General features: G+C 39.3%; 1 protein-coding gene across 6 annotated transcripts in view; it reads right to left on the bottom strand.

Annotated features, from left to right (window-relative positions):
- The window catches only part of RBFOX2 (RNA binding fox-1 homolog 2), a 336178-nt gene that overhangs the window by 224916 nt on the left and 86469 nt on the right, over positions 1-24793 (bottom strand). For all 6 annotated transcript variants that reach the window (XM_023559959.2, XM_023559962.2, XM_064283633.1 and 3 more), the window contains exon 2: positions 12548-12598. In XM_023559959.2, coding sequence (XP_023415727.2) covers positions 12548-12598 — 51 coding nt within the window. The remainder of the gene's footprint in view (positions 1-12547; positions 12599-24793) is intronic.

The raw sequence follows: 24793 nt of genomic DNA, 5'->3' as shown, positions 1-24793 counted from the left end.
ATGTTAGCTTTTCATGGGGACCTCCACTTATTACTCTGAAATTAAGACACATCTGCTAGAATGAATTCATGGGTTCCCTGTACCAGTAATGAACTAATGGAACTGAGTTAGAAGCATCTTTCTCTTAGATGTATCTATGAGCCACATGACACCACAAAGCTTGTGAGAGCGCTGGCTGAAGGTGCACTAAAGGAACAATAGGAGAAACACAGGCAGGCCCCCATCGAAGAACTGTACTAACTGAATAAGGATATCTACTGAGTGTTTTAAGGGCATTCTATGGCTCCATAAAATGACAGATTTACATTTAATATCCACTTGGCCAAACCCATTAAACTTGTAAGAGGCACTCTCTTGCTGAAGATCAGATATCTAGCTTCTTAAGTGTAATTTTTCATATTGCTCTGACAAAGCAAAGGCAATGAAAACCTGGCAAAAATCTGACCAACAGTTTTTTTTTTTTTTTTTTTCCTTTGTCCATGGGAGAAAATCCCAACAGAGTAAGTCTCTGTATTTCAAGGCTGAAAATGAGTTTACTTAATTTATTCCTTTATCAAATTCTTAGTGGGCACTTACTTTGTGCAAAGTACTCAACAACACTGAGAAGTATGACAGGATTCTTGCCCTCACAGAACTCAGTTCCATATGGGTCATCAACCTATCCACCAGAACACAAGAGGCAGTGATAAAGTGCTACTACAAAGTGGAAAGAATGTGTCTTGGGAGTTCAGCGGGTATTAAGAGTCTGCTCCCAAACAAATATATCAAGCAAGACTTCGTGGAGGAGGTAGTATTTGAAGTGGGATTTAAAGGATATCCTGTTATGTAAACATAGAGAATACTCTGCATTTTTATTTGGGGGGAGAAGAGACAGCATGTACAAAGACATGTAATTCTATACACTACTAGTTATGAAGGCTAACTGCAGACCAGTCCCCGTGCTAAAGCCTATAGAAATAGCTTGTTTAATCCTCATAGCAACCCTATGGTAGACAGCACTCATCTCATTTAGAGATGAGAAAATAAAGATCTTAAAAAATTAAAGAATTTGCCAAAGGTCATAATATCATAAGTAAAGAAATTATAATTCAAGCCCCTATCTGATTCCAAGGAAACCCTGGTGGCGTACTAGTTAAGTGCTACAGCTGCTAGCCAAAGGATCGGCACTTCGAATCCACCAGGTGCTCCTTGGAAACTCTATGGGGCAGTTCTACTCTGTCCTATAGGGTCGCTATGAGTCGGAATCAACTCGGCGGCACTGGGTTTGGTTTTGGGTTTTATTTGATTCCAAAGTTATACTGGCCTACCCCATAGTGTGGCTAGAACAGGAAACAGGAAACAGAAAGAAAAGACTGGGGCCAGATCATGGAAGGCCTACAGTATCATGCTAAAGCCTATGTGGCAGATAAAAGCTAGGCAAACTAATGACACAATCAGAGAAGTGCTTTTGTTTAAACGGATGATTACACAGAACTTGCTGAAATTATTTTCTGATGGCACCAAAATCTCCCTGCCTCCAATAAAGCTTAATTCAGTTCCGTACGACAGACTACACACAGCTAATGTTCTAAGAAAATCAAAATATTTAATATATAATTGAAAACACACAGCTATTTTGTCCACTAGCTATGAGGCCTTTTGCCTTATCTTATATTTAACTAGTCAGTTTCATTCTAACTCATCAGCCAATGATTTTCTGCTGGAGAACAAAGGGTTGAACAGATATATCCAACTTCTTAAAAGTAACTCACAAAATGGTAGCCAGGGTTGGTTGTGAGAAGACCACCTGCTTGCTTGGTGGTATTAACCGCTATGACAAGAACATGCCTACTAACTGCCTGGCTGCCCTAGGCAATTCTAGAGAGATGAATTTCCCAGATTTGAAAATTGCTAATTAAGGAGATTCTATGATTCCCTGTTGTAAATAATCCTACCCACTGCCATCAAGTCAATTCCGACTCAAAGCGACCCTAGAGGACAGTGTAGAGCTGCCCTATAGGGTTTCCAAGGCTGTAAACTTTATGGAGGAAGCCCTGGTAATGTAGCAGTTAAGTGCTACGGCTGCTAACCAAAAGGTCAGCAGTTCAAATCCACCAGGCACTCCTTGGGAAACCCTATGAGGTAGTTCTACCCTGGTCCTATAGGGTCACTATGAGTCGGAATCAATTCGGCAGCAATGGGTTTGGGTTTTTTATATTATTATTATCTTTATGGAAGCAGGCTGCCGCATCTTTCTCCTATGGAGTGACTGGTAGACTCGGACCACCAACCTTTCCGTTAGCAGTGGAGCACTTTAACCACTGTGCCGCCAGGGCTCCACTAGTCATATTAGACCTGACTGAAAACCAACTGCCTAGATACAAAGTAGGAGGTCAATGTACTAAAAAGCCAAGCAGTGAAGTTATGATCCATCCGTCCATTTACAAAATACTTAAAAAGCAATTGGGTCAAGAGAGTCAAGTACAACTGTTTTGGCGCCCAACAATCACGGCAAAACTAAACCGAGCAAAAATAGGCAAAAGATAAGGGGGGAAGTCAAACTATGGCATAAAAGAAAGGATATCACAAAGAAACCAGGTACAGAGAAATACAAATAAGAACCAGCTATATTTTCCATGTTTCTGGCCCAAGTTACTCATTTATCCACAGATCCACTGATGGATTCATGCGATAAGAAGAACTTAAGCCATAAAAAATTCTCATGGTTTACCCTAAGTGCCATTATGAAGCACCACAAAAGCAAATCTGTTAGAACCAATGGAGACCTTAGAGAAAAAGGAAGAAACCTAGGCAACGAGTTGAGAAGAGACTTTCTAGATCACATGGAAAGTCAAAGGCAGAGCGTTGTGTAACCTGCTTTCACCAGTACCAACCTATAGGTCACTGCTGACGTTGGAAATTTTTAAAAATGTAATCCTTACAACTATTCTACAAAAATAAGTACTATTACTGCCACTTTCACAGATGAGAAAAATGAGCCTTAGAGAAGTTAAAGAATACACTCACAGTCTTACAGTGTTTCCCAGACTCACTTGATCCGATCTTTATGGAAATGCTCATATAGACAATGTATTAAGTGAGTTGAAAGGCTCACAGGTAATGAGGAAAGATGTCATAAAGCAGGTTAGGTTGTGATCAGGGATCCTGAAGTATACTTAGGATTCTGCTGGATAAAGGAGAAACATCTCAAACAAAAGACATCAGGAAGAAATAAATGTCCAAGATCGATATTTGAAGGTCTGTGAGGACACATCTGAAGCAGAAGAAATACATGGACAGTGTAACAATGACAAATAGGGTTGGAAAGGTATACTGGGACCAAATCGTAGAGAGCTTTAAAGTCTGGCTGAGTTTGGACTAGATTCTGTTTGAGTCATAATACGAAGTCTGAAAAATGGCTCCTTCTTCCTACTCATATGCCAAAATTCATATAAAAGGTTAAAAAAAACTTATGCAGATTTCATTTTCCTCATAAGAACCTTTTGTTTTTGTTTTTTAGAGATAGGGCAAAACCATGTTCCTGACCTAGACATCTGAAATCTGCAGACATAATTCATTTCACATAGTGATAACTCAGAATCAAAAGAAAATGAGAAAACAGACTTAAATCAGAGAGTGTGAGAACTAATCATTTCCTTATAAAGTTTTCCTAGGTCTGTTTTTCATAAAATAAGTGAGAAAAATGGTTTACTGACCCTATTACATGCCCAGGAAACTGACATATATTATCGAATCCTCACAACAACCTTGCAGGGTAGATACTATTCCTGTTTTATAAGATGAAGAAACTGAGGCTCAGAGAAAGAAAATAATGTGCCCAAAGTCATATAGCCTGTAATGGCAGAGCTGATATTTAAACCCACAGCCAAGGTGTAGAAGTGTATGTGTTTGTCTACAGACGAATTTTCATGAAACAGTCTTACACAGAAGCTACACTGTCTTGGGAGAAAAAACGCCAGGGAATCTGGCTGATCCCCTGCTACACTGCTATACGACATCCCCTAGGACATGCAGAAAACAGAATAAATTTTCTTCCCTTCATGAAAAGCTTTACTTGCCCAAACATGCCTGCTACTAAAGGATGGAGAAGGTTGTATCAGCCAAGCACAAAGCCATGATAAACCTGCCAATCTTCCTTGGAGCAATCACCTGGCCTGAGCAGAGATAGTTAAATGCCTGTTTTCATGATCTCTTACATAAGATAGTTACATAGAATTTAATCCAAATTTAGCAAATAACGATGAAAACAAAGTTATGTTTTATTAAGGAAAGGGGAAATATTTGTCTTGTAAAATCTCCTGAGAGAAAATATTTGCAAATTGTAAATCTGATAAAGGACTTGTATCCAGAATATATAAAGAACTCTTACAACTCAATCATAAGACTACAAACAGCCCTAATAAAAAATGAGCAAAAGACTTGAATAGACATTTTACCAAAGGGAAACACATGAATGGCTAATGTGCACATGAAAAGGTAGGTGCTCCACACCCTTAATCATTAGGGAAATGCAAATTAAAACCACCTGAGATACCTCTACACACCCACTATCCAAAAAAACCAAGCCTACTGCTGTTGAGTCCATTCTGACTCACAGCGACCCTACAGGACAAAACAGAACCGCCCCATAGGGTTTCCAAGGAGCGACTGGCAGATTCAAACTGCTGACCTTTTGGTTAGCAGCCAAGGTCTTAATCACTGTGCCACTAGCGCTCCACACACCCACTAAAAGGGCTATAATCAAAAATGCAGTCCCTGGGTTACAAACAAGATCCATCCCTACGCCTGTCTTTAAGTCAAATTGGTAGGTAAGTCAAACAGGTACATTTGAGTCTTATTTAGCATCAGTTACTCCAATGTTTTGTCTTAGTATACAGCATACAGTTTACCTTTCAATGCATATAAAACACTTAAACACTTTCAAATGTTTTCAAGAGCGTCACAGAGTAGTGCTTGCATTCGTTATTATGAACCATTGTATTTAACTCAAATGTTTAATACGTAGGCTTTATGGCAGTTCATTCTTAAGTAAAAACCCAAGGAATTATTATATGCAAATATTGATAGCAGCATTACTCGTAACAGCCAAAAACTGGAAACAACTCAAATACTCGTCAACTGGTGAATGGACAAACAAGATGTGGTACATTCATACGATGGAATACTATTCAGCGATAAAAAAAAAAAACTAACAGTGATACACACTACAATATGGATGAACTTCCAAAACGTAACGCTAAGTGAAAGAAGTCAGAGCCAAAAGATGACATACATATCATGATTCTACTTATATGAAATGTCCAAAAAAGGTAAAATTATAGAGTCAGAAAGCAGATCAATGGTTGCCTGGCACTGGGGTGGGAACAAGGATTGAATGCAAACAGGGACTCAAGAAAATTTAAGGGGGATGATGGAAATGTACTAAAACAGGGTTGTGGTGATGGTGGCACAACTCTATAACTAAAAATCACGGAACACTACACACTTACTACGGATGAATTTTATGATATGTAAATTACATCTCAACAGAGCTTTTTTCAAAGCAATTACCAAATGCACATACACACACGCTCCAAGGAAAACAAAAAAGTACATAAGAAAGGGAATCTAATCATAATATTTTATGACTCAGCTATAAAAAATTATTTACATAGTCATAATAATGTAATTAGATGTAAAATCATAAATCAATAATACTGATTTAACAACAAAAAAAGGCTATTAGAAGGAAGGAGAGAGTAACTGTCTATGAAACTGCTAATTTTTCATCTTCAACAATAGGAAGCCAAATGATAATGACTGAAGTTGATAAATCGATAGCAAAATAAACATGTTTTTTAGATACATCAAAGTACGCAGCAGAAGAAATAAAATGGTCTTTCTCTGGAGAAAAAAGCTCACGAACTCTCTGCAGAATGAAATGGTCCAAAATGCAAAAAGGTGAAGTCTGAAGGTGATTATATGGTTTGAGAAAAGTGCTAGAACACCAGGCTGCAGCATTCCCCAGCCCATCATCCACTAGAGGGTGTAAGGACAACATCACAGAAGGACTTAAGGCATTGAGGGGGTGGTGACCTGAAGTCAGATATTGGGGAGAAGCAACCATTTGAAAAAACTTGCACAAAGGCTGAAAACATAGATTCCATACTTCCTGGATGTAAACTCATTTTTAAGGGGCGGGGGGGGGAGGACCAAAAAGAAAATTATTATAGATTGTGAAATACAGAAAGAATATTAAACAGTTTACTTTTGAATCAAGTCATTTCCATCCAGTCTCCAACTGGGATAAGATTTTCTTATTGAGCAATTAAGTTCTAGCCAGAATTGATATTAAATGCAGCAAACATAAAGCTGTTGTCCAGAGTATCTAACGTTGTATCTTTTAAGGACAACAGTGTTTAGAATAGCATTTTTCAAACTACAAGTTGCAATCCATTAGTGGGTCCAGAAAATCAATTTTGGTCAAACATCTGTTGGTCACAACCAACAATTTTTTTTTTTTAATTTTTATTGTGCTTTAAGTGGAAGTTTACAAATTGAGTCAGTCTCTCACACAAAAATTTATATACACCTTGCTATGTACTCCTAGCTGCTCTCCCCTAATGAGACAGCACTCTCCTCCTCTCCACCCTGTATTTCTGTGTCCATTCAGCCAGCTCCTGTCCCCCTCTGCCTTCTCATCTTCCCTCCAGACAGGAGCTGCCCACATAGTCTCATGTGTCTACTTGATCCAAGAAGCTCACTCCTCACCAGTATCATTTTCTATCTTATATTCCAGTCCAATCCCCGTCTGAAGAGTTGGCTTTGGGAATGGTTCCTGTCTTGAGCTAACAAAAGGTGTGGGGACCATGACCACGGGGGGCCGTCTAGTCTCAGTCAGACCATTAAGTCTAGTCTTTTCATGAGAATTTGAGGTCTGTATCCCACTGCTCTCCTGCTCCTTCAGGGGTTCTCAGTTGTGTTTCCTGTCACGGCAGTCATCGGTTGTAGCCGGGCACCATCTAGTTCTTCTGGTCTCAGACTGATGTAGTCTCTGATTTACGTGGCCCTTTCTATCTCTTGGGCTCATAATTACCCTGTGTCCTTGGTGTTCTTCATTCTCCTTTGCTCCAGATGGGATGAGACCAATTGATACATCTTAGATGGCTGCTTACTAGCATTTAGGACACCAGGCACCACGCTCCAAAGTGGGATGCAGAATGTTTTCTTGGTAGATTTTATTATGCCAATTGACCTAGATGTCCCCCTGAAACCATGGTCCCCAAGCCCCCTCCCCTGCTACACTGTCCTTCAAAACATTCAGTTTATTCAAGAAACTTCTTTGCTTTTGGTTTAGTCCAGTTGTGCTGTTCTCTCCTGTATTGTGTTGTCTTTCCCTTCATCTACATTAGTTCTTATCTACTATCTAAATAGTGAACACCCCTCTCCTTCCCTCCCTCCCCACTCTCGTAACCATCAAAGAATATTTTCTTCTCTGTGTAAACTATTTCTTAAGTTCTTATAACAGTGGTCTCATACAATATTCGTCCTTTTGCAACTAATTTCACTCAGCATAATGCCTTCCAGATTCCTCCATATTATGAAATGTTTCACAGATTCATCATTGTTTTTTATCGACATGTAGTATTCCATTGTGTGAATATACCATAATTTATTCATCCGTTCATCTGTTTATGGGCATCTTGGTTGCTTCCATCTTTTTGCTATTGTAAACAGTGCTGCGATGAACATGGGTGTGCATATATCTGTTCATGTAAAGACTCTTATTTCTCTAGGATATATTCCAAGGAGTGGGATTGTTGGATCATATGGTAGTTCTATTTCTAGCTTAAGGAAGCGCCAAATCAATTTCCAAAGTGGTTGTACCATTTGACATTTCCACCAGCAGTGTATAAGTCTCTCCACAACCTCTCCAACACTTATTATTTTGTGTTTTTTGGATTAATGCCAGCCTTGTTGGAGTGTGATGGAATCTCATTGTAGTTTTGATTTGCATTTCTCTAATGGCTAATGATTGTGAGCATTTCCTCATGTATCTGTTAGCTACCTGAATGTCTTCTTTAGTGAAGTGTCTGTCCATATCCTTTGACCATTTTTTAACTGGGTTATTTGTCTTTTTGTAGATTTCAGAGAGCAGATGCTGATTGGAAGTGTCATAGCTAAAAACTTTTTCCCATCTAGGTAATCTTTTTATTCTTTCGGTGAAGTCTTTGGATGAGCATAGGTGTTTGATTTTTAGGAGCTCCCAGTTATCTTGTTTCTCTTCTGGTGTTTGTGCATTGTTGGTAATGCAGAGACAACAATTTTTTAATGAAATGGAAAATGTCACAGTGAATACAGGACACAGTAAGGGTTAAGAATTATTTGGCAAAACCAATTCATGCATGTGTGTGTACTGGGTATGTAAAAGGTATTGCTTACTAGAGGCTGTGGTCTTTTTTAAACTTGAAAGCACTTTTTTAAGCTTAAAAGAACTTGAACACCCTTACCACGTCCTTCACGGCACCAACTCTCCCCGAGAGAAAAGAAGTACTCATCGGTGCAAATGAGTACGACAGATGATGCCTGTGCTGCTGTGCACAGCTCCCAATAAAAATAACTACAGGCTCTGAAAGTTCATTTGCAAAAATTGGACTAAAACAAAGCTTGTTCTAGGGACAAAAGTGAGAACTGGCTAAAAAAGGAAGGAGGACAGTCTTCAGAAGAAAGAAATGCTTTTTCTAAAACACTGTTATGTGAGTTTTAATCTACCCTCTAAACTAAAAGGCTGCTACTTAGAATTTAAACCTAAGTCACATGTGTCAAATTAAACATTTCCTTTGATTTTCCCACTCATTTCTGCGAATCACTTGTACAACGTGGCTTTTCAACAAAACCTTAGAAAATTGAAGGAGAAAATTTTTGAAGAGCCACTGACAAGCATTTCAAATATCAGGTAAACAGCTCAGCCCATTAACATGCCATCTCATTAAAATTTTTCCTTATATTTCAAATACAAAAAGATAAATCCTGGACCACAACAAACAAAACGGGAAGAAAGTTGGACACAAGTTAGTTATTCCAGGGCCGTCCAGGTTGTACGACGATTTTTCATGCTGCTGCACTTTCCAAAGATTCCATACAATCTCGTCACACCAGCAAGAGAACATCGGCACTCAAAGACGTAAGACCACTAACAGGAAAACACTAGACATGAAGACTGAAAACCCAGGGTTCATGTCCAATTCTGCAACTTACCACCTACTTGACATTGGGAAACTCATTTTAAAATTTCTGTGCCTTAGTTTTCTTATCCATAAAACAAGGATAATAAAGTCCAACTTACCTGGTAGAGCTATTGTGAAGATCAAACTTAAATGTACATGAAAGTGCTTTCTAAATTGTAAAGTACTTCACAAATGTTAGAGTTTATATTTACTATTATATTCCCAATACCACAGTTGAGTCAACACCTGAACACAATCAAGTGAACGTGAATGGCGATGTTTCATTCCCACACAGATCAAGTGTTAGGCAATGCAATGTGCCATAATTTAAGTGAGGCTTCAAACTGGTTCATTCTGATTCGAACCCCTGCTGAGAATTTGCTTTTCCTCTCCAGATGTACTGATTCAGAATCTACATTTTAACAAGACCCGCAGATGCTTCTTCTGTACAATAAATTTTGAGAACTGTGGCTCTAATAGTGGTTCTCAGAACTGGTCTCTAACCAGCATTAGCATCGCCTGGGAACCTGCTAGAAATGCAAATTATCGGCAGGGGTTTGAACCAGTGTGCAGCCCTGGCAGGCGCGCGCGCACACACACGACCACGTTTTTCTTAGGGGAAATCAATAAGCCCCAGTATAAAGAGCCCTCAATTAAATAGAAGACAAATTTCTGTTGTTATTCAGCTACTAACTTGCACTGTTAACTCAGACGAGTCATTTCACCTGTGTGTGCCTCAGTTTCCTTATCTTTCCCAAGGGACTATTTGCCTCATCTACTTAAAAAAGCCCAATGCCACTGAGTCAACTCCAACTCACTGCGACGCTATAGGACAGAGTAGAACTGCCCCATAGAGTTTCTGAGGAGCGCTTGGTGGATTTGAACTGCCGACCTTTTAGTTAGCAGCTGTAGCACTTACTACGCCACCAGGGTTTCCATTAGAAGCTGATAAAAATCCTGGCTGAGGATGGTTCCTATCTGTTTAGTAAGGAACAGCAAAAGAATATGGAAAGCAATAAAGACACACAATTAAAATTCACCTTCACCTGATTCGTGGCTCCTGGGTTTGCTGAGCCAGACAACACTGGGGAGATGTAAAGATCACAAGCTTAGTTTCTGCCCAGCTCAAGCTGTTCAGTGACTAGTGTTTCACTCTGATAAATGCCTCCCAAATCTCAAAGCACAAAGTGAGAGTTCACAAGGTTAGGCGCATTAATTAGCAGTACTCATTTAGATTCTGCATTCATCAAATACAACAAGCAGCTATTCAATATTTGCCTATTTGCACTACTCTAAGATCTCTAATTCAAAAGTGCAGCCAGAGAACAAAATAAGTCCAAGAAAATAAACTAAAATAAACCTGTCACCATCAGAATGGGCCTCAAAGTAAATTAGCAGCTTTAAACCATGGCCAAGGGTCTGCCCAGGCCTACAGCAGAGAGAGTATGAGTCAATGAATGAGCAGGCTACAGAAGTGGGTCCCGCAGCAAGAGAAAGGAAAATAAAGTAGTTGCAAGCAAAAAGACTACTTTAAGAAATTCCTCTTAACTCCTTTTACTTAGCTTTTTATTGATCTGCAGTCCCTACAGGAACAAGTTTTATACAGTACCCTTCCAAATTCTTTAGAACGCCATAAATCTATTCTCATATTTTACTTCAATTAACTTTACCTTCCCATATCCAAAATAAGCAACACTTCTGTAAATAATGAAATATGTGCATTTGTGTGAAAGACTAGATGAAGACACTGAGTACATTCCCTCATATATTATGCATCGTAGGTGGAAAAAACAGAGGATGAAACAGAAAAGGTCACTCCTTTAAAAGCAAGCCACAGAACCGCAGTTCTCACCCGACTGCACAGCAGAATCACCTGCAGGGATTTCTAAGTATCTGAGTGGAGGAGCTCAATCACAGACCTACTCAACCAGAGCCTCTAAAGGTTCGATCTCCAGGCAGCAGTGTTTTTTCTGATGTATGGCCACGATATAGAACTACTGTCAAAGGGTACAGATTTCACAGCTTACAGAAAGAAGCTCTAGGGGAAATCAAAAATAAATAATAAATAACAGCTCTATATTCTCTTCGGATTTGGAGTAAATGACTATCCTTCCCAAAAAGCTTTCATGGAGACAATCTTCAATTACATCTGCTTTGCTCTGACATTCCAACGGTGATGACCACACTGGGAGATGAACACAGAGATGAACAACGTTTTTTCTCCCCTCCTTCTCCATGTCCTACCTGAGGCCAGTCTGATGTCAACCCGCCATCAAGAGTGCTTTGAGTGACCCAAGAGAATTGGGCAAATAATCTCAAATCTGGAAGGCCCCAAATAGATGACTATTGGTTATGGGGACCCTCCTACTTTTTAAGATCAGTTGTAGGAGATTTAATGAGATTAAACTGACTTCTGGAGAAGAGGAACTATGTCAACCCCTTGGTTTAGAACTCTTGATGATTCATGTCCCTTAGACAAACCTAAAAATGGTGAACTTCTTTTGAACTTTTTTGAATGCCTACCTAATGAACAGTAGGTAGGCATTCAAAGATATTTCCAGAGGCTACCCTTTCAAATTTCCTGAACAATGTCAGTGTTCCCAAGCAGCAAGGAGCCAAATCTCAGATACTAGGTGACTCGACCCCCACCATTTTTCCAAGAGGAAATCTGGCCTGTTCTTCTACCTTAACTCTGGTACAGTCTCATCTGTTCAAGGCTTTAAATAGCAAAAAGACAAAGGAGGCATTACACTTGCCTAAACCAGAGAGAGAATGTCTCATAAGAAGCAGTTCTGCTCTGACCCACAATAGGACCTGGCCTTGTTCTAATCATCCCTCCATCTTTCAGAGAAAGTCAGCAGAAACTTCCCCCTCTCTTGGGCAAGGCTTCCCTAATTAAAGCCATAAGGCTGAACTCCTCCAGGGAACAGAATGGAATTTTTTGCTGCAGATTATTGCAAGGACTCAAACAATCTGTACAGTGAGGGCCTAAGTGGCAGGCAACAGACAAGCTCAGCATTTAGAACTATGAGACATCAAGGAAATCAGATTTAAAAATTACTTTATAGCCTGGAGAAGAAAACATAAAAGTAATCATGACTGTGATTGCGTGATTTGCTCCCCCCTCACAACAGCCACAATTTAAATAACATGATTATACTACTTTTAGAACTAAAAAAATATACTTAATTTATATGTCTAAAAGTAATTTTATTCCTGCAGCAAGCCATACCACTCTCCAAAATAAATAATCTCAGGGGATACTCTTTATCATAATATCCTTAGATAAAACACATACAGACACACACACATCATCTGAGTTATAAACAGCAGATACCAACCTGGTTGTCCCGTGCCGGGAATCCATGATAACCTGGGGTCAGAGGCTCGTTCTAAGAGAAAGAAAAGAAAAGTCTAACTATAAAAGGAAGAAATTAGAAAGAATAATTAAAATCAAGTGCAAATTAGTGAGTATAAATTCTTGCCCTGGTTCCTATGGAGTTCCATTGCTGTATTCTACTCTAACTACACGCATCTTTCAGTTCAACCACCACCATGCAAAAACAAATGCAAACAAAAAACAGTATTTGCTTAGGAACACTGTTCTTAAACACTCCTTTCTTCCTTGTGCAGCTAAACCTGTTCCCTTCACAGTACATCCCAACCAAGGTGCTACTGGGACTTGAGACAGAACGATTCCTAACTTCACACTGCAGACCTCAGCGTGCTTTGCCGCTACCCCTAAAAAAGCCAGCAGCACTCCTAAAAACCAGGACAACCAAAACTTTCCACACATTTCCAAAGAGCCACTGCCGGGAAAGGGGACTACATCTCAGTTAAGAACTGCCTCTTGACCTGAAAACGTCTTAAACTCTCCCCTTTATCAATCTGCTTTCCTTTGGCTCTTCTCAGCCTAGATGAAATTCTACCTCTGTTCAAGCCTTTCCCTTGCCAACCTACATCACCTGATGGACTCCAAGTGATTCCTTCCAACATGTAGGTATGTTGAAGTTTAGTTAGGTTATTCATGCAGTTTACTTTTCATATTATTTATTATTCTAGTTAATCTTACTTTTGTAAAGTTGTATCATATTGAATGCCTGCCTCATTTTCACATTCGACTACAAGAGCCTCAAGGAAAAGAATGATAGCTAATAAAAGCTATGTAAGCCTTAATTTAATATAAGGTCATACAACACGAGCACTCATTTATGGTTTACTTATTTAACCTATCAACCATTCAGTCAACATATATTGACTATCTAATTATTTTCAAAGTACTGTTAGATGATAGAGTAAGAAAAATGAATAAAACAAGGCCCTTGCCTTCAAGGGAACTTTTAAATGGGAGGAGATATATCTGCACACAGAGGGCTAAATGAAAACATATGGTGCTTTTGCAATTTTCAAAATGTTCAGCCCAGCTACCTTAAAGGTATTCATTCTCTTCTTTTTGTACTTTCATTCCTACCAGCAAAATAACATGTTTAAAGGAATTCCCATCGATGGGACTTTCAACTCTGACAGGAGAGTAAACTTTCTACCTAATGGTATGCCTGCTTTGATTATTTTCATGTCTTTGATAATCAAAGGTCCACATTTCCTCCCAAAACATGAAAGCTCACTGTATTGTTCATTATACTTTCCGGAGATCTGGCACAACGTCTAAAACATGGTGAACACCCAAAAGAATGTGTAAATAGAGTTTAAAAAAAAAAAAACCCCAATTCATTCATAGGTTCATAGGCAATCCAAGTTCTCCTTTTCCATTCCCAAGTCCCTATTATGGACATTTTAAAATTTACAAATTAGTCTCCCCAAAGAAATGACATCCAGACACTAAAGATTATTCCCAGAAACACACACATACACGCACAAATTATGGATGCCAAAATAATCTTGAGAAAGGGGAACAAAGGACTCACACTTCCCAGTTTCAAGCTTACTACAAAGCTAAAATAACCAAGATGGTGTGACACTGGCATAAGGACAGATACACAGGTCAACAGAAAAGAATGAACAGTCCAGAAATAAACCTCTACTGTTAGGATCAAGATTTTTGACAAGAATGTCAAGAGAAATCAATGGGAAAAGAATAGTCTTTTCAACAAATGGTGCTAGAACAACCAAACAGCCACGAAACAATGAAGCTGGATCCTACCTCGTACCATACAGAAAAATTAACTCAAACAGATCATAAATCTAAAACTATGAAACTCTTAGAAGAAAATATAGGAGTAAATCTTCATGAACTTGGGGTAGTTTCTTCAATCTAAACACCAAAAGCACAAGTAACAAAGGAAAAAAAACAGATAAACCGGACTTCATCAAAATTAACTTCTGTGCTTCACAGAACACCATCAAGTAAAAGACAACCCACATAATGGTGCAAAAATATTTTCAAATCATATATGCGATAAGGGACTTGTATCCAGCAACATATAAAGAACTCTTACACCTCAACAATAAAAAGACACAGAACTCAGTTTTAAAAATGGTAAAGGATTTGAAAACATTTCTCCAAAGAAGACATAAAAATCCATCGAATTGATTCCGACTTATAGCAACCCTACAGGGCAGAGTAGAACTGCCTAATACAGTTTCCAAGGAGCACTTGTGGATTCAAACTGCCAGCCTTTTGGTTAGCAGCCATAGCACTTACCACTACGCCACCAGGGTTTCCTCAACATCATTAGGCATTCCAAAACCCACTGCCACTAAGTCAACTCCAACTTACAGCGGTCCCGTAGGGTTTCCAAGGCTATAAACCTTGACAGAAACAGACTCCCACATCTTTCTCCCGCAGCGCCACTGGTGGTTTCAAGCAGCCAACTCTTTGGTTAGCAGTCGACTGCTTTAACCACTGTGCCACAAGGGCTCCTTCACTAGTCGTTAGGAAATGGCAAATCAAAATCACCATGAGATACCACTTCATACCGCTAGGATGGCTATAACTAAAAAGATGGACAATAGCAAGGATGCAGAGCAATTGGAATTCTCATACACTGCTGATGGGAAAGTAAAATGATACTGTTGCTTTGGAAAACAGTTTGGCTGTTCCTCAAAATGTAAAACATAGTTACCGTACGACCCGGCAATTGCCCTCTAGGTATACTGAAAATGTAAGTGCACATGAACATTCATAGCAGTATCATTTCATAACAGCCAAAATGTGGAAACAACCCAATGTCCACCAAAAAGGAATGGATAAACAAACTGTGGTATATCCATACAATGGAATATTATCTGGCAATAAAAAGAAATGAAGTAACTGACACAATACGGGTGGATCTTGAAAACATCATATGAAGTGAAAAAAACTTGACACAAAAGGCCACATATTATTAATTCCATTTATATAAAATTTCCAAAAACAGAAAGTAGATTAGTGGTTGCCAGAGGCAGGGGAGAAGAAGGAATGACAACTGACAGCTAACGAGTGTGGAATTTCTTTTTGGGGTAATGAAGATGTTTTGGAATTGGTAGTGGTGATGGATGTACAACTCTATGAATATACTAAAAATCACTGAATCGTACACTTTAATTGTACACAAAAGTAAAGTGAACTTGTGGCCTATGAATTATATCTCAATAAATCTGTTATTAAAAATTATTATTATTGTGGGTAACAATGACTATTTTTCACGTTGATTTTTATAAGGTAGACATATACAGCTTTTTTTGTGTTTTTTTTTTTTAGACATAAACAGTTTAGATTATAACAAAGAACAGGTTGTCACTGTGAAGTGGACTCCAACTCATGGTGACCTGACGTAGGTCAGAACAAAGCGCTGCCGGGTCCTGCGCCAGCTCCGCGATCGCTGGCATGTTTGAGTCCACTGTTGTGGCTACTGTGTCAATCCACCTCACTGAGTGTTGCCCTCATTTTCACTGACTCTACCAAACATGATATCCTTTTCTAGTAATTGGTCTTTCCCGATGACACGTCCAAAGTAAACGAAGTGAAGTCTCACCATCCTTGCATCTAAGGGGTATTCCGGTTATATTTCTTCTATGACTGATTTGTTTGCTCTTCTGGTAGTCCACGGTATATTCAAAATTCTTCACCAACACCACAATTCAAATGTGTCAATTCGTCTTCTGTCTTCCTTTTTCATCACCCAGCTTTCACGTGCACATAGGGCGATTGAAAAGACCACAGCTTGGGTCAGACACTTCAGTCATCAAAGTGACTGCTTTTAAAAACTTTAAAGAGGTCTTTTGCAGAAGATTGTCCTAATGTAATACGGTCATTTCATTTCTTGACTCCTGCTTCCATGGATACTGACTGTTGATCCAAATAGAAAGAATCACTGACAACTTCAATTTTGTCTCCATTTATCATGATGTTGTTTACCAGTCCAGTTGAGAGGATCTTCATTTTCTTCATATTTAGGCATAATCCATACTGAAAGCTGTAGTCTTTCACCTTCAACAGTAAGTGTTTCATCTTCATTTTCAGCTGGCAAAGTTGTATCATCTGCATATCACAGGTTGTTAATGAGTCTTCCTCCAATCCTGATGCCTCATTCTTCTTCACATAATCCAGTTGCTCAGATTATGTTTAGAATACAGATTGAAAAAGGTAAAAGAATATAACCCTACCGCACACCTTTTCCAATTTTAAACCAATGCAGTATGCCCTTGTTCTGTTCAAATGACTGCTTTATGATCCATGTACAGGTTCCTCATGATCACAATTAAGTGCTCTAGAATTCCCATTCTTCACAATATTATCCATAATTTATTATGATCCACACAATTGAATGCCCTTGCATAGTCAATAAAACAAAGGTAAACATCTTTTTGGTATTCTCTGCTTTCAGCCAAGACCCATCTGACATCAGCAGTGATATCCCTCGTTCCATGATCTCTTCTGAATTCAGCTTGAACCTCTAGCAGTTCCATTTCGATGTATGGCTGCAATCATTTTTGAATTACCTTCAGCAGAATTTTGCTAGCATGTGATATTAGCAACACTGTTCAATAATTTTCATATTCTGTTTGATCACCTTTCTTTGGAATGGGCACAAATATGGATTTCTTCCAGTCAGCTGACCAGATGCTCTCCTCCAAATGTCTTTACACAGACGAGTAGGTGCGTCCGGCCCTGCACTCCGCTGCTGAAGAATCTCAGCGGTACCACTGCACCCGCTCCTGGAGCCTACTGTCGCCAACGCTTTTGGTGCTGCTTGAACTTCTTTCTTCAGTACCAGTGGTTCTTGATCATATGCCACCTCTGAAGTGGTTGACTATCAACCGATACTTTTTGGTACAGTGACACTGTATGTATTCCTTCCATTTTCTTTTGAAATTTCCTGTGTCACTCAATTTTTTGCCCATAAAATCCTTCAGTAATGTAACTTGAGGCTCGAATTTTCTCTTCAGTTCCTTCAGCTTGAGAAATGCCAAGCACACTCTTCCCTTTTGGTTTTCTAACTCCAGGTCTCCGCCCATTTCATCGTAATACTTTACCCTGTCATCTTGAGCCACGCTTTGAAATCTTCTGCTCAGCTCTCTTAACTTCGTCATCATTTCTTCCGTTCACTTCAGCTACTTCGCGCTTAACAGCAGGTTTCAGAGTCTCTTCTGACATTTATTTTGATCTTTTCCTTCTTTCCTGTCTTTTTAATGACCTTTCACTTTCTTCACGTGTGATATCTTTGATGTCTTCCCACAACTCTTTTAGTCTTCGGTCATTAGTGTTCAGTGCATTAAATCTAGTCTTGAGATGGCACCTAAATTCAGGAGGATATATTCAACGTCGTACTTTGGCTCTCATGGATTTACTTTTATTTTCTTCAGCTTGAACCTGAACTTTCACACGAGTAATTGATAGTGTGTTCCACAGGTGGTCCCCGACATTGTCTCCACTGATGGTCTTGAACTTCTCCATCATCTCTTTCCACAGACGTAGTCGATTTGATTACTGTGTGATTCCTCTGGCGAGGAGCTCCACATGTATACCCACTGATTATGTGCTGAATAAGTCCTTTGTCTTGCAGAATTCTACCATGCTATCTCTACCACCAAGTCCGTATTTTCTAACTACTGATCCTTCTTCGTTTCCAACTTTTGTGCTGCAATCACCAGTAATCATCAATGCGTCTTGATTGCACACTCAATCAATGTCAGACTGCAGCATGTTGTAAAAATTTTCAATTTCTTTATCTTTGACATTCATGGTTGGTGCACAAATTTGAATAATAGTATTAACTGGTTTTCCTTGTAGTAGACATATTACCGACTGCATTGAACTTTAGGACAGAGCTTAAAATATTCTTCTGAACAATGAATGCAATGCCATTCCTCTTCAATTTACTGTTCCCGGCATAGTAGACTATATGACTGTTTGATTCAAAATGCCCAATACCAGTCCATTTCAGCTCACTATCCTCTAGGATATTGATCTTCAAGCTATCCATTTCATTTTTGACGATTTCCAACTTTCCTTGATTCATACTTCACAAATTCCACATTCCAATTACTAATGGATATTACAGCTGTTACGTCTCATTTCGATTCATGCCACATCAGCAGATGAAGGTCCCAAAGACTTTACTCCAACCTCATCATTAAGGTCGACTCTACTTTGAGGAGGCAACTCTTCCCTAGGCATATTGTAAGGGCCTTCCAACGTGAGGAGCTCATCTTCCAGCACTATATTGGACAATATTCTGTTATTATCTATAAGGTTTTTCTTGGCTGTTTTCACAAGCAGATCACCGGGCCGTTCTTCCTAGTCTGTTTTAGTCTGGAATTTCTGCTGAAACCTGTCCACCATGGGTGATCCTGCTAGTATTTTGAAATACTGTTGACATAGCTTTCAGCATCATAGCAACACAGGAACCACCACAGTACAACAAACTGACAGGTGAGTAAAAGAACAGGGCTTTTCTGAGATCCACAACACCCTTGCTTGTTCTGGATTCTATGAATTTACTTCAACACCATTTCCTATAGATTTTAACAATGTTGATGACAAAGATGATAGATACCACAAGATATTGAGCAACTGAAAAAAAACAAACCCACTGCTGTCAAGTCAATTCCGACTCATAGCGACTCTATAGGACAGAGAACCGCCCCATAGGGTTTCCAAGGAGCGGCTGATAGATTCGAACTGCTGACTTTTTGGTAAGCAGCTGAGCTCTTAACCACTACACCACTGGGGATTCATTGAGCAACTAATCAGGTAGAATTTCAGGATGGAGGGAAGGAGGAAGAGAAAGAATGGAGATGAGATAATAGAGAAATACATAAAAATGTACCTCCTATCATCCAGAAAACTCATAGAAAGCAAGTAATTGACCCCAAAACACACAACTATTAAGTGGGAAAGCCAAAGTTCAACCTAGGTCTGTTGGACTCCAAAGTCCCTGTTCTTTTCATTTTACCAATTTCTGTTCTCTAATAAGCATTTCATATTGTCTGAGAAAGTAATTATATGATTAAGAAAGTAATGGAAAACCCCCATAAGCATATTAGCAGAGATTCCCAGAGAACATCCTACATATAAACTATATTCTAAGACATCCTAAAGTTTGACAATGCATAATACTTTTTAGGAAAACGTCATGTTCTTACAAGCCAGTATTATCAAAAAATCTTTAATACCAAAGATGGATGCAACAGGTTGCAAAAAGCCATGTCAGAGGAAATAGATTTACTCCCCAGACCTAACTTCTTTTCTTTTTTCTCCACTCCTTGCTATGTGGAACTTTCCAAACCAAAAAACAAAAACCAAATCCGTTGTCGCTGAGTCGCTTCTGACTCATAGGAACCATATAGAATAGAGTAGAACTGCCCTATAGAGTTTCCAAGGAGCGCCTGGTGGATTCGAACTGCTGACCTTTTGGCTAGCAGCCATAGCACTTAACCACTACGCCACCAGGGTTTCCTGGAACTTCCCAGCCCTTGGAAATTCCCTGTCCGAGACTGGCCTATACTTAATGGTAAAAGGGTTACTTTTCAAGTTTATATGTATCTATCCCCCCAAAATGTATTAATTTTATATGTTTTTCAGTGTTATAGAAATGGATTCTACTATATGTACTGTTTGCGGTTTTTTGTTTGTTTTTGCATAATACTATGTGAACTCACCTCTGCTAATGCATGTAATTATATTTCACTAATTTTGACTGCTGTTTAGTATGCTATCTTATGAGTATGTCAATTTATCCGTCCTATTTTCCTGTTAATGGATATTTAAGTTGTCTCCAATTATACTTTGTTTGTTTGTTTGCACTCACAAACCATGCTGCTGATAAACATTCTCTCAGATTGGAGATACCATTTTTCACTCATCAGACTGGCAAAAATTAAAATGATAGTTCAGTGGTAGAATTCTCTCCTTCCATGAGGGAGACCCAGGTTCCACTCCCAGCAAAGTGCAACCACCACCCATCGTCACTGGAGGCTTGCATATTGCTGTGATGCTAAACAGGTTTCAGCAGAGCTTCCAAATGAAGACACACTAGAAGAAAGGCCTGGCAATCTACTTCAAAAAATCAGCCAGTGAAAACCCTATGGATCACAACAGTCCATTACAAATGGGGTCACCATGAGTTGGGGGCTGACTTGACAGCAGCTAATACTATTAAATGCATATATCTTTCTTGTAATTTCACATCTCTGTATCTAGAGAATCACTAGGGCATGTGTTCAAAGACTCGTGTAAAAATTTTCAGCACAGTGCTGTCTGTACTAGTGAAAAACTACAAACTACCTCAATTTCCATCAATGATAGCAATTTTGCTTTCAATTACCATATTATTACAATATCCTAAGTGCAAGCTTTAAAAAATATAAGGTAAAATCTATATAAAAGATCTCAGGTCATATTAAATGACAGTAGAACAGTCAGTGCGCTATTTTTAAAAACACACTATAGAAATGGGTATTTCTGCATGCAGATAAAAAAGAAAATAAGTGCATAAAAATCTAGAAGGCCAGTGGTTACCTCTAGGGAGGAGAATAAGATTTGTGGAAAGTGGAGGGGCCATTTTTTAAAATCTGAATTGGTACAATTTTACAAGATGTAAATCTCATATTGACTTACAAAGAGTATTTAAAAAAATGAAGTCACTACTATTAGTGCTTCATAATGCCTTATAACTTACAAAAACACCTTCATATAATCTTATTTAGTCCTCGCAATGCAAAAAATAGGTTTTATACAGAGGGCACAGTTATGGAAACTTCCCAAACATAACCAAACACCTCACAGGGCTGTGCTACTGTACTTGAAGTCTAAGAACCATAGTCTCGGGGGTCATCTAGGTCAAGTCGCATAACTCAGTTCATAAAGATAATATTCTGCATCCTAGTCTGGTGAGTAGCGTTTGGGGTCTTAAAAGCTCACGAGTGGCCATCAATGGGGCAATTACTGGTCTCTTCCCGTCTGGAGCAAAAGAAAACTAAAGATTCAAGGAAGCAATTAATCCAAGGGACTAATGGCCCACATGAACCACAGCCTCCTCTAATCTGAGACCAGAACTAGATGGTGCCTGGCTACCACTACTGACCACGCTGACCTGTTTCACAATAAAAGATCCTGGTTAGAACGGGTGAAAAATGTAGAACAAAACTTGAATTCATAAAAAAAAAAAAAAAGCCAGATTTACTGGTCTGATAAATAATGGAGGAACCTCCAAGACTATTACCCTAAGATAACCTTCTAACTGGAAACCAAAGACACACCCGGGGGCCACCTCTCACCCAAATAATTGTCTGGCCTATAAAATAAACAATAACACCTGTAAGGAATGTGTGCCTTAGAATAATTTACTACAGGAGACCAAAAGGGCAGCATTTACCCAAAAGCAAAACTGAGAAGGCAGGGAGGGGCAGGGAGACCAAAGGAATGGAAACGAGGAACTCGGGGAGGAAATGGGGAGAGTGCTGACACATTGCAGGGGTTGCAACCAACGTCACAGAACAATTTGTGTATGAAATATTAATGGGAAAACTAATTTGCTACGTAAATTTTCACCTAAAGCACAATAAAATGTTCAAAAACAAAACAGGTTTTATAACCCTCACTTAACAGATGACAAAACTGAATTTCAGAAAGATTAAGGGATTTACTCAAGGCCAAACAGATATAGTGGCTGAGCCGCTTTCAAACTTAGGCCTTGGCTCTATACCCAATATTCCCGCTAATTCATGACAATTACCTAGTTTTCCTTTAAAAAAAAAAAAAAAAAAATCACTACCCTGGTCGGGCCAGGGACAATTTTGATTGTCTAGAGATCTGCAAGTCTAAGTTTTTAATCAGTGTAAGATTCATAACTGACATTTACAGCAGAGATGGAATTACCAGGAAAGCTAATGGAACAGCTAGGACAGAGATAAGATTTGCTAAACTAGAGACGGGGCCTAACAGATATGCACCTATAATCAAGTTATCGTCCTAGTAAGCAAGACTGAAAGGCCTAGAAACAGACTCAATCTAGGCACAGAGGCTGCTCAAAAATAAAAAGAAATTAAAGAAACAAAAATTCAACCATAAGAATCCTTATTAACTACAGGTCGACAATTAAGCCTTCTGCTTAGAAGGTTCTGGTAAGTGGGCATGTGAAAGTGCAACAGAAGGAATCCTTAAGCACCTGTGAAATGGAGCAACAGCAATGGCTCATGTACAGCAGACTCTGAGAGAAGTGACACACAGCAAGAAAAACATCGCCTGACTTTTGTATGCTTCTCTGACTGCTGGAAAGCTCCCAGAAGCACCTGAGTTTGAAGAATTCACGTAAGCAGAAGAATCCTTCAGTTAGTCAGTAGAAGTGGACTGAACAATCCAAACACAGTGCTTGCTGGTGTCTTTGCCCTTGAGGAACTCGCAGTCAGAACAATGACAACATAATAAGACTGATACCATAAGTAAAGTCTATAAAAAGAACTACAGGATTCCAGATCTTATTTTAAAAATTTTTAAAAAGTGTACTGGGGGGAAGGTCAGCTCAACTGGACTGGACCAAAAGCAAAGAAGTTTCCGGGATAAACTGAATGCTTCAGAGGTCAGCGGAGGAAGGGCAGGGGTTTGGGGACTATGGCTTAAGGGGACTTCTAAGTCAATTGGCATAATAAACTCTATTATGATAACATTCTGCATCCCACTTAGAAGTGTGGTGTCTGGGGTCTTAAATGCTAACAAGCGGCCATCTAAGAGGCATCAATTGGTCTCAACCCATCTGGGTCAAAGGAGAATGAAGAACACCAAGGTCACACGATAACTATGAGCCCGAGACAGAAAGGGCCACATGAACTAGACACTTACATCCTCCTGAGACCAGAAGAACTAGATGGTGCCCGGCCACAACCGATGACTGCCCTGACAGGGAACACAACAGAGAACTCCTGAGGGAGCAGGAGAACAGTGGGATGCAGACCCCAAATTCTCATAAAAAGACCGGACTTAATGGTCTCACTGAGACTAGAGGAATCCCGGCAGTCATGGTCCCCAAACTTTCTGTTGGCCCAGGACAGGAACCATTTCCAAAGACTACTCATCAGACATAGAAGGGACTGGACAATGGGCTGGAGAGAGATGCTGATGAAGAGTGAGCTACTTGTATCAGGTGGACACTTGAGACTGTATTGGCATCTCCTGTCTGGAGGGGAGAGGGGAGGGTAGAGAGGGTTAAAAAAAAAAAAATTAGAAACTGGCAAAAGGGTCACGAAAGGAGAGACTGGAAGAAGGGAGCGGGCTGACTCATTAGGGGGAGAGTAAATGGGAGTATGTAGTAAGGTGTATATAAGCTTACATGTGACAGACTGACTTGATTTGTAAACTTTCACTTACAGCCATAAAAATTATTACAAAAAAAAAAAAGTGTACTGGGGCCGAGAGGAGAGAAATAACGCCTCAGTACCTCCAACGCTGTGATGGACTGACAAATGCTGAAAGACATAATGTTGTTTTCAAAGCCACTTTTCTAAATGCATTCTGAAAATCATCATTATCATTTCTGAATGATTACCCAAATTAAAATTACCCAGAATAATGCACCTGAGGAAGAAAAGAAAGGTACGATTAAGCATTTCTGAAATAGCTAAAAGAGGGGCTAAGTGAACTTTAACAACGACAATAAAAAAAAGTCCGGCTTTTCAGTACAAAATTATAGTTGTGAAGTAATATACTAGCCACAAATCCTAGCAATGATCAATAAAACATTAACTAAAATGAAGTCAGCCGGGAAGCATAATAAGGAAGACGCCACTCTGCCAGTCTTCCCTGGTTTCACCTGTTGGGCACTCAGAGGCTTATTACAAGTTTATTTCTTACTGGCTTCTATCACTATAGGGTCCCTATCAGTTAGAATCAACTCGATTTTTTTTGGTGGCCTATCACTGACAAGAAAGATGTGGCAGTCTGCTTCCGTAAAGATTTACAGCTTGGTAAACGCTATGGGGCAGTTCTACTCTGTCCTACAGGATCACTGTGAGTTGGAATCGATTCGATGGCAGTGGGTAGGTCTATAACTGACAAGGATTTGGCTAGGGACAACAGAGTGCAGAACACTGGAAATGCACCGTGAAGTTAAACAAAGCAATTTAAAAAACAAACGACAACAACAGCCGCC

Source organism: Loxodonta africana, chromosome 4 (genome assembly GCF_030014295.1).
Source record: "Loxodonta africana isolate mLoxAfr1 chromosome 4, mLoxAfr1.hap2, whole genome shotgun sequence".
NCBI lineage: Eukaryota > Metazoa > Chordata > Mammalia > Proboscidea > Elephantidae > Loxodonta > Loxodonta africana.
The sequence above is the reverse complement of the archived record's forward strand: the minus strand, read 5'-3'. Positions and strand labels throughout refer to the sequence as shown.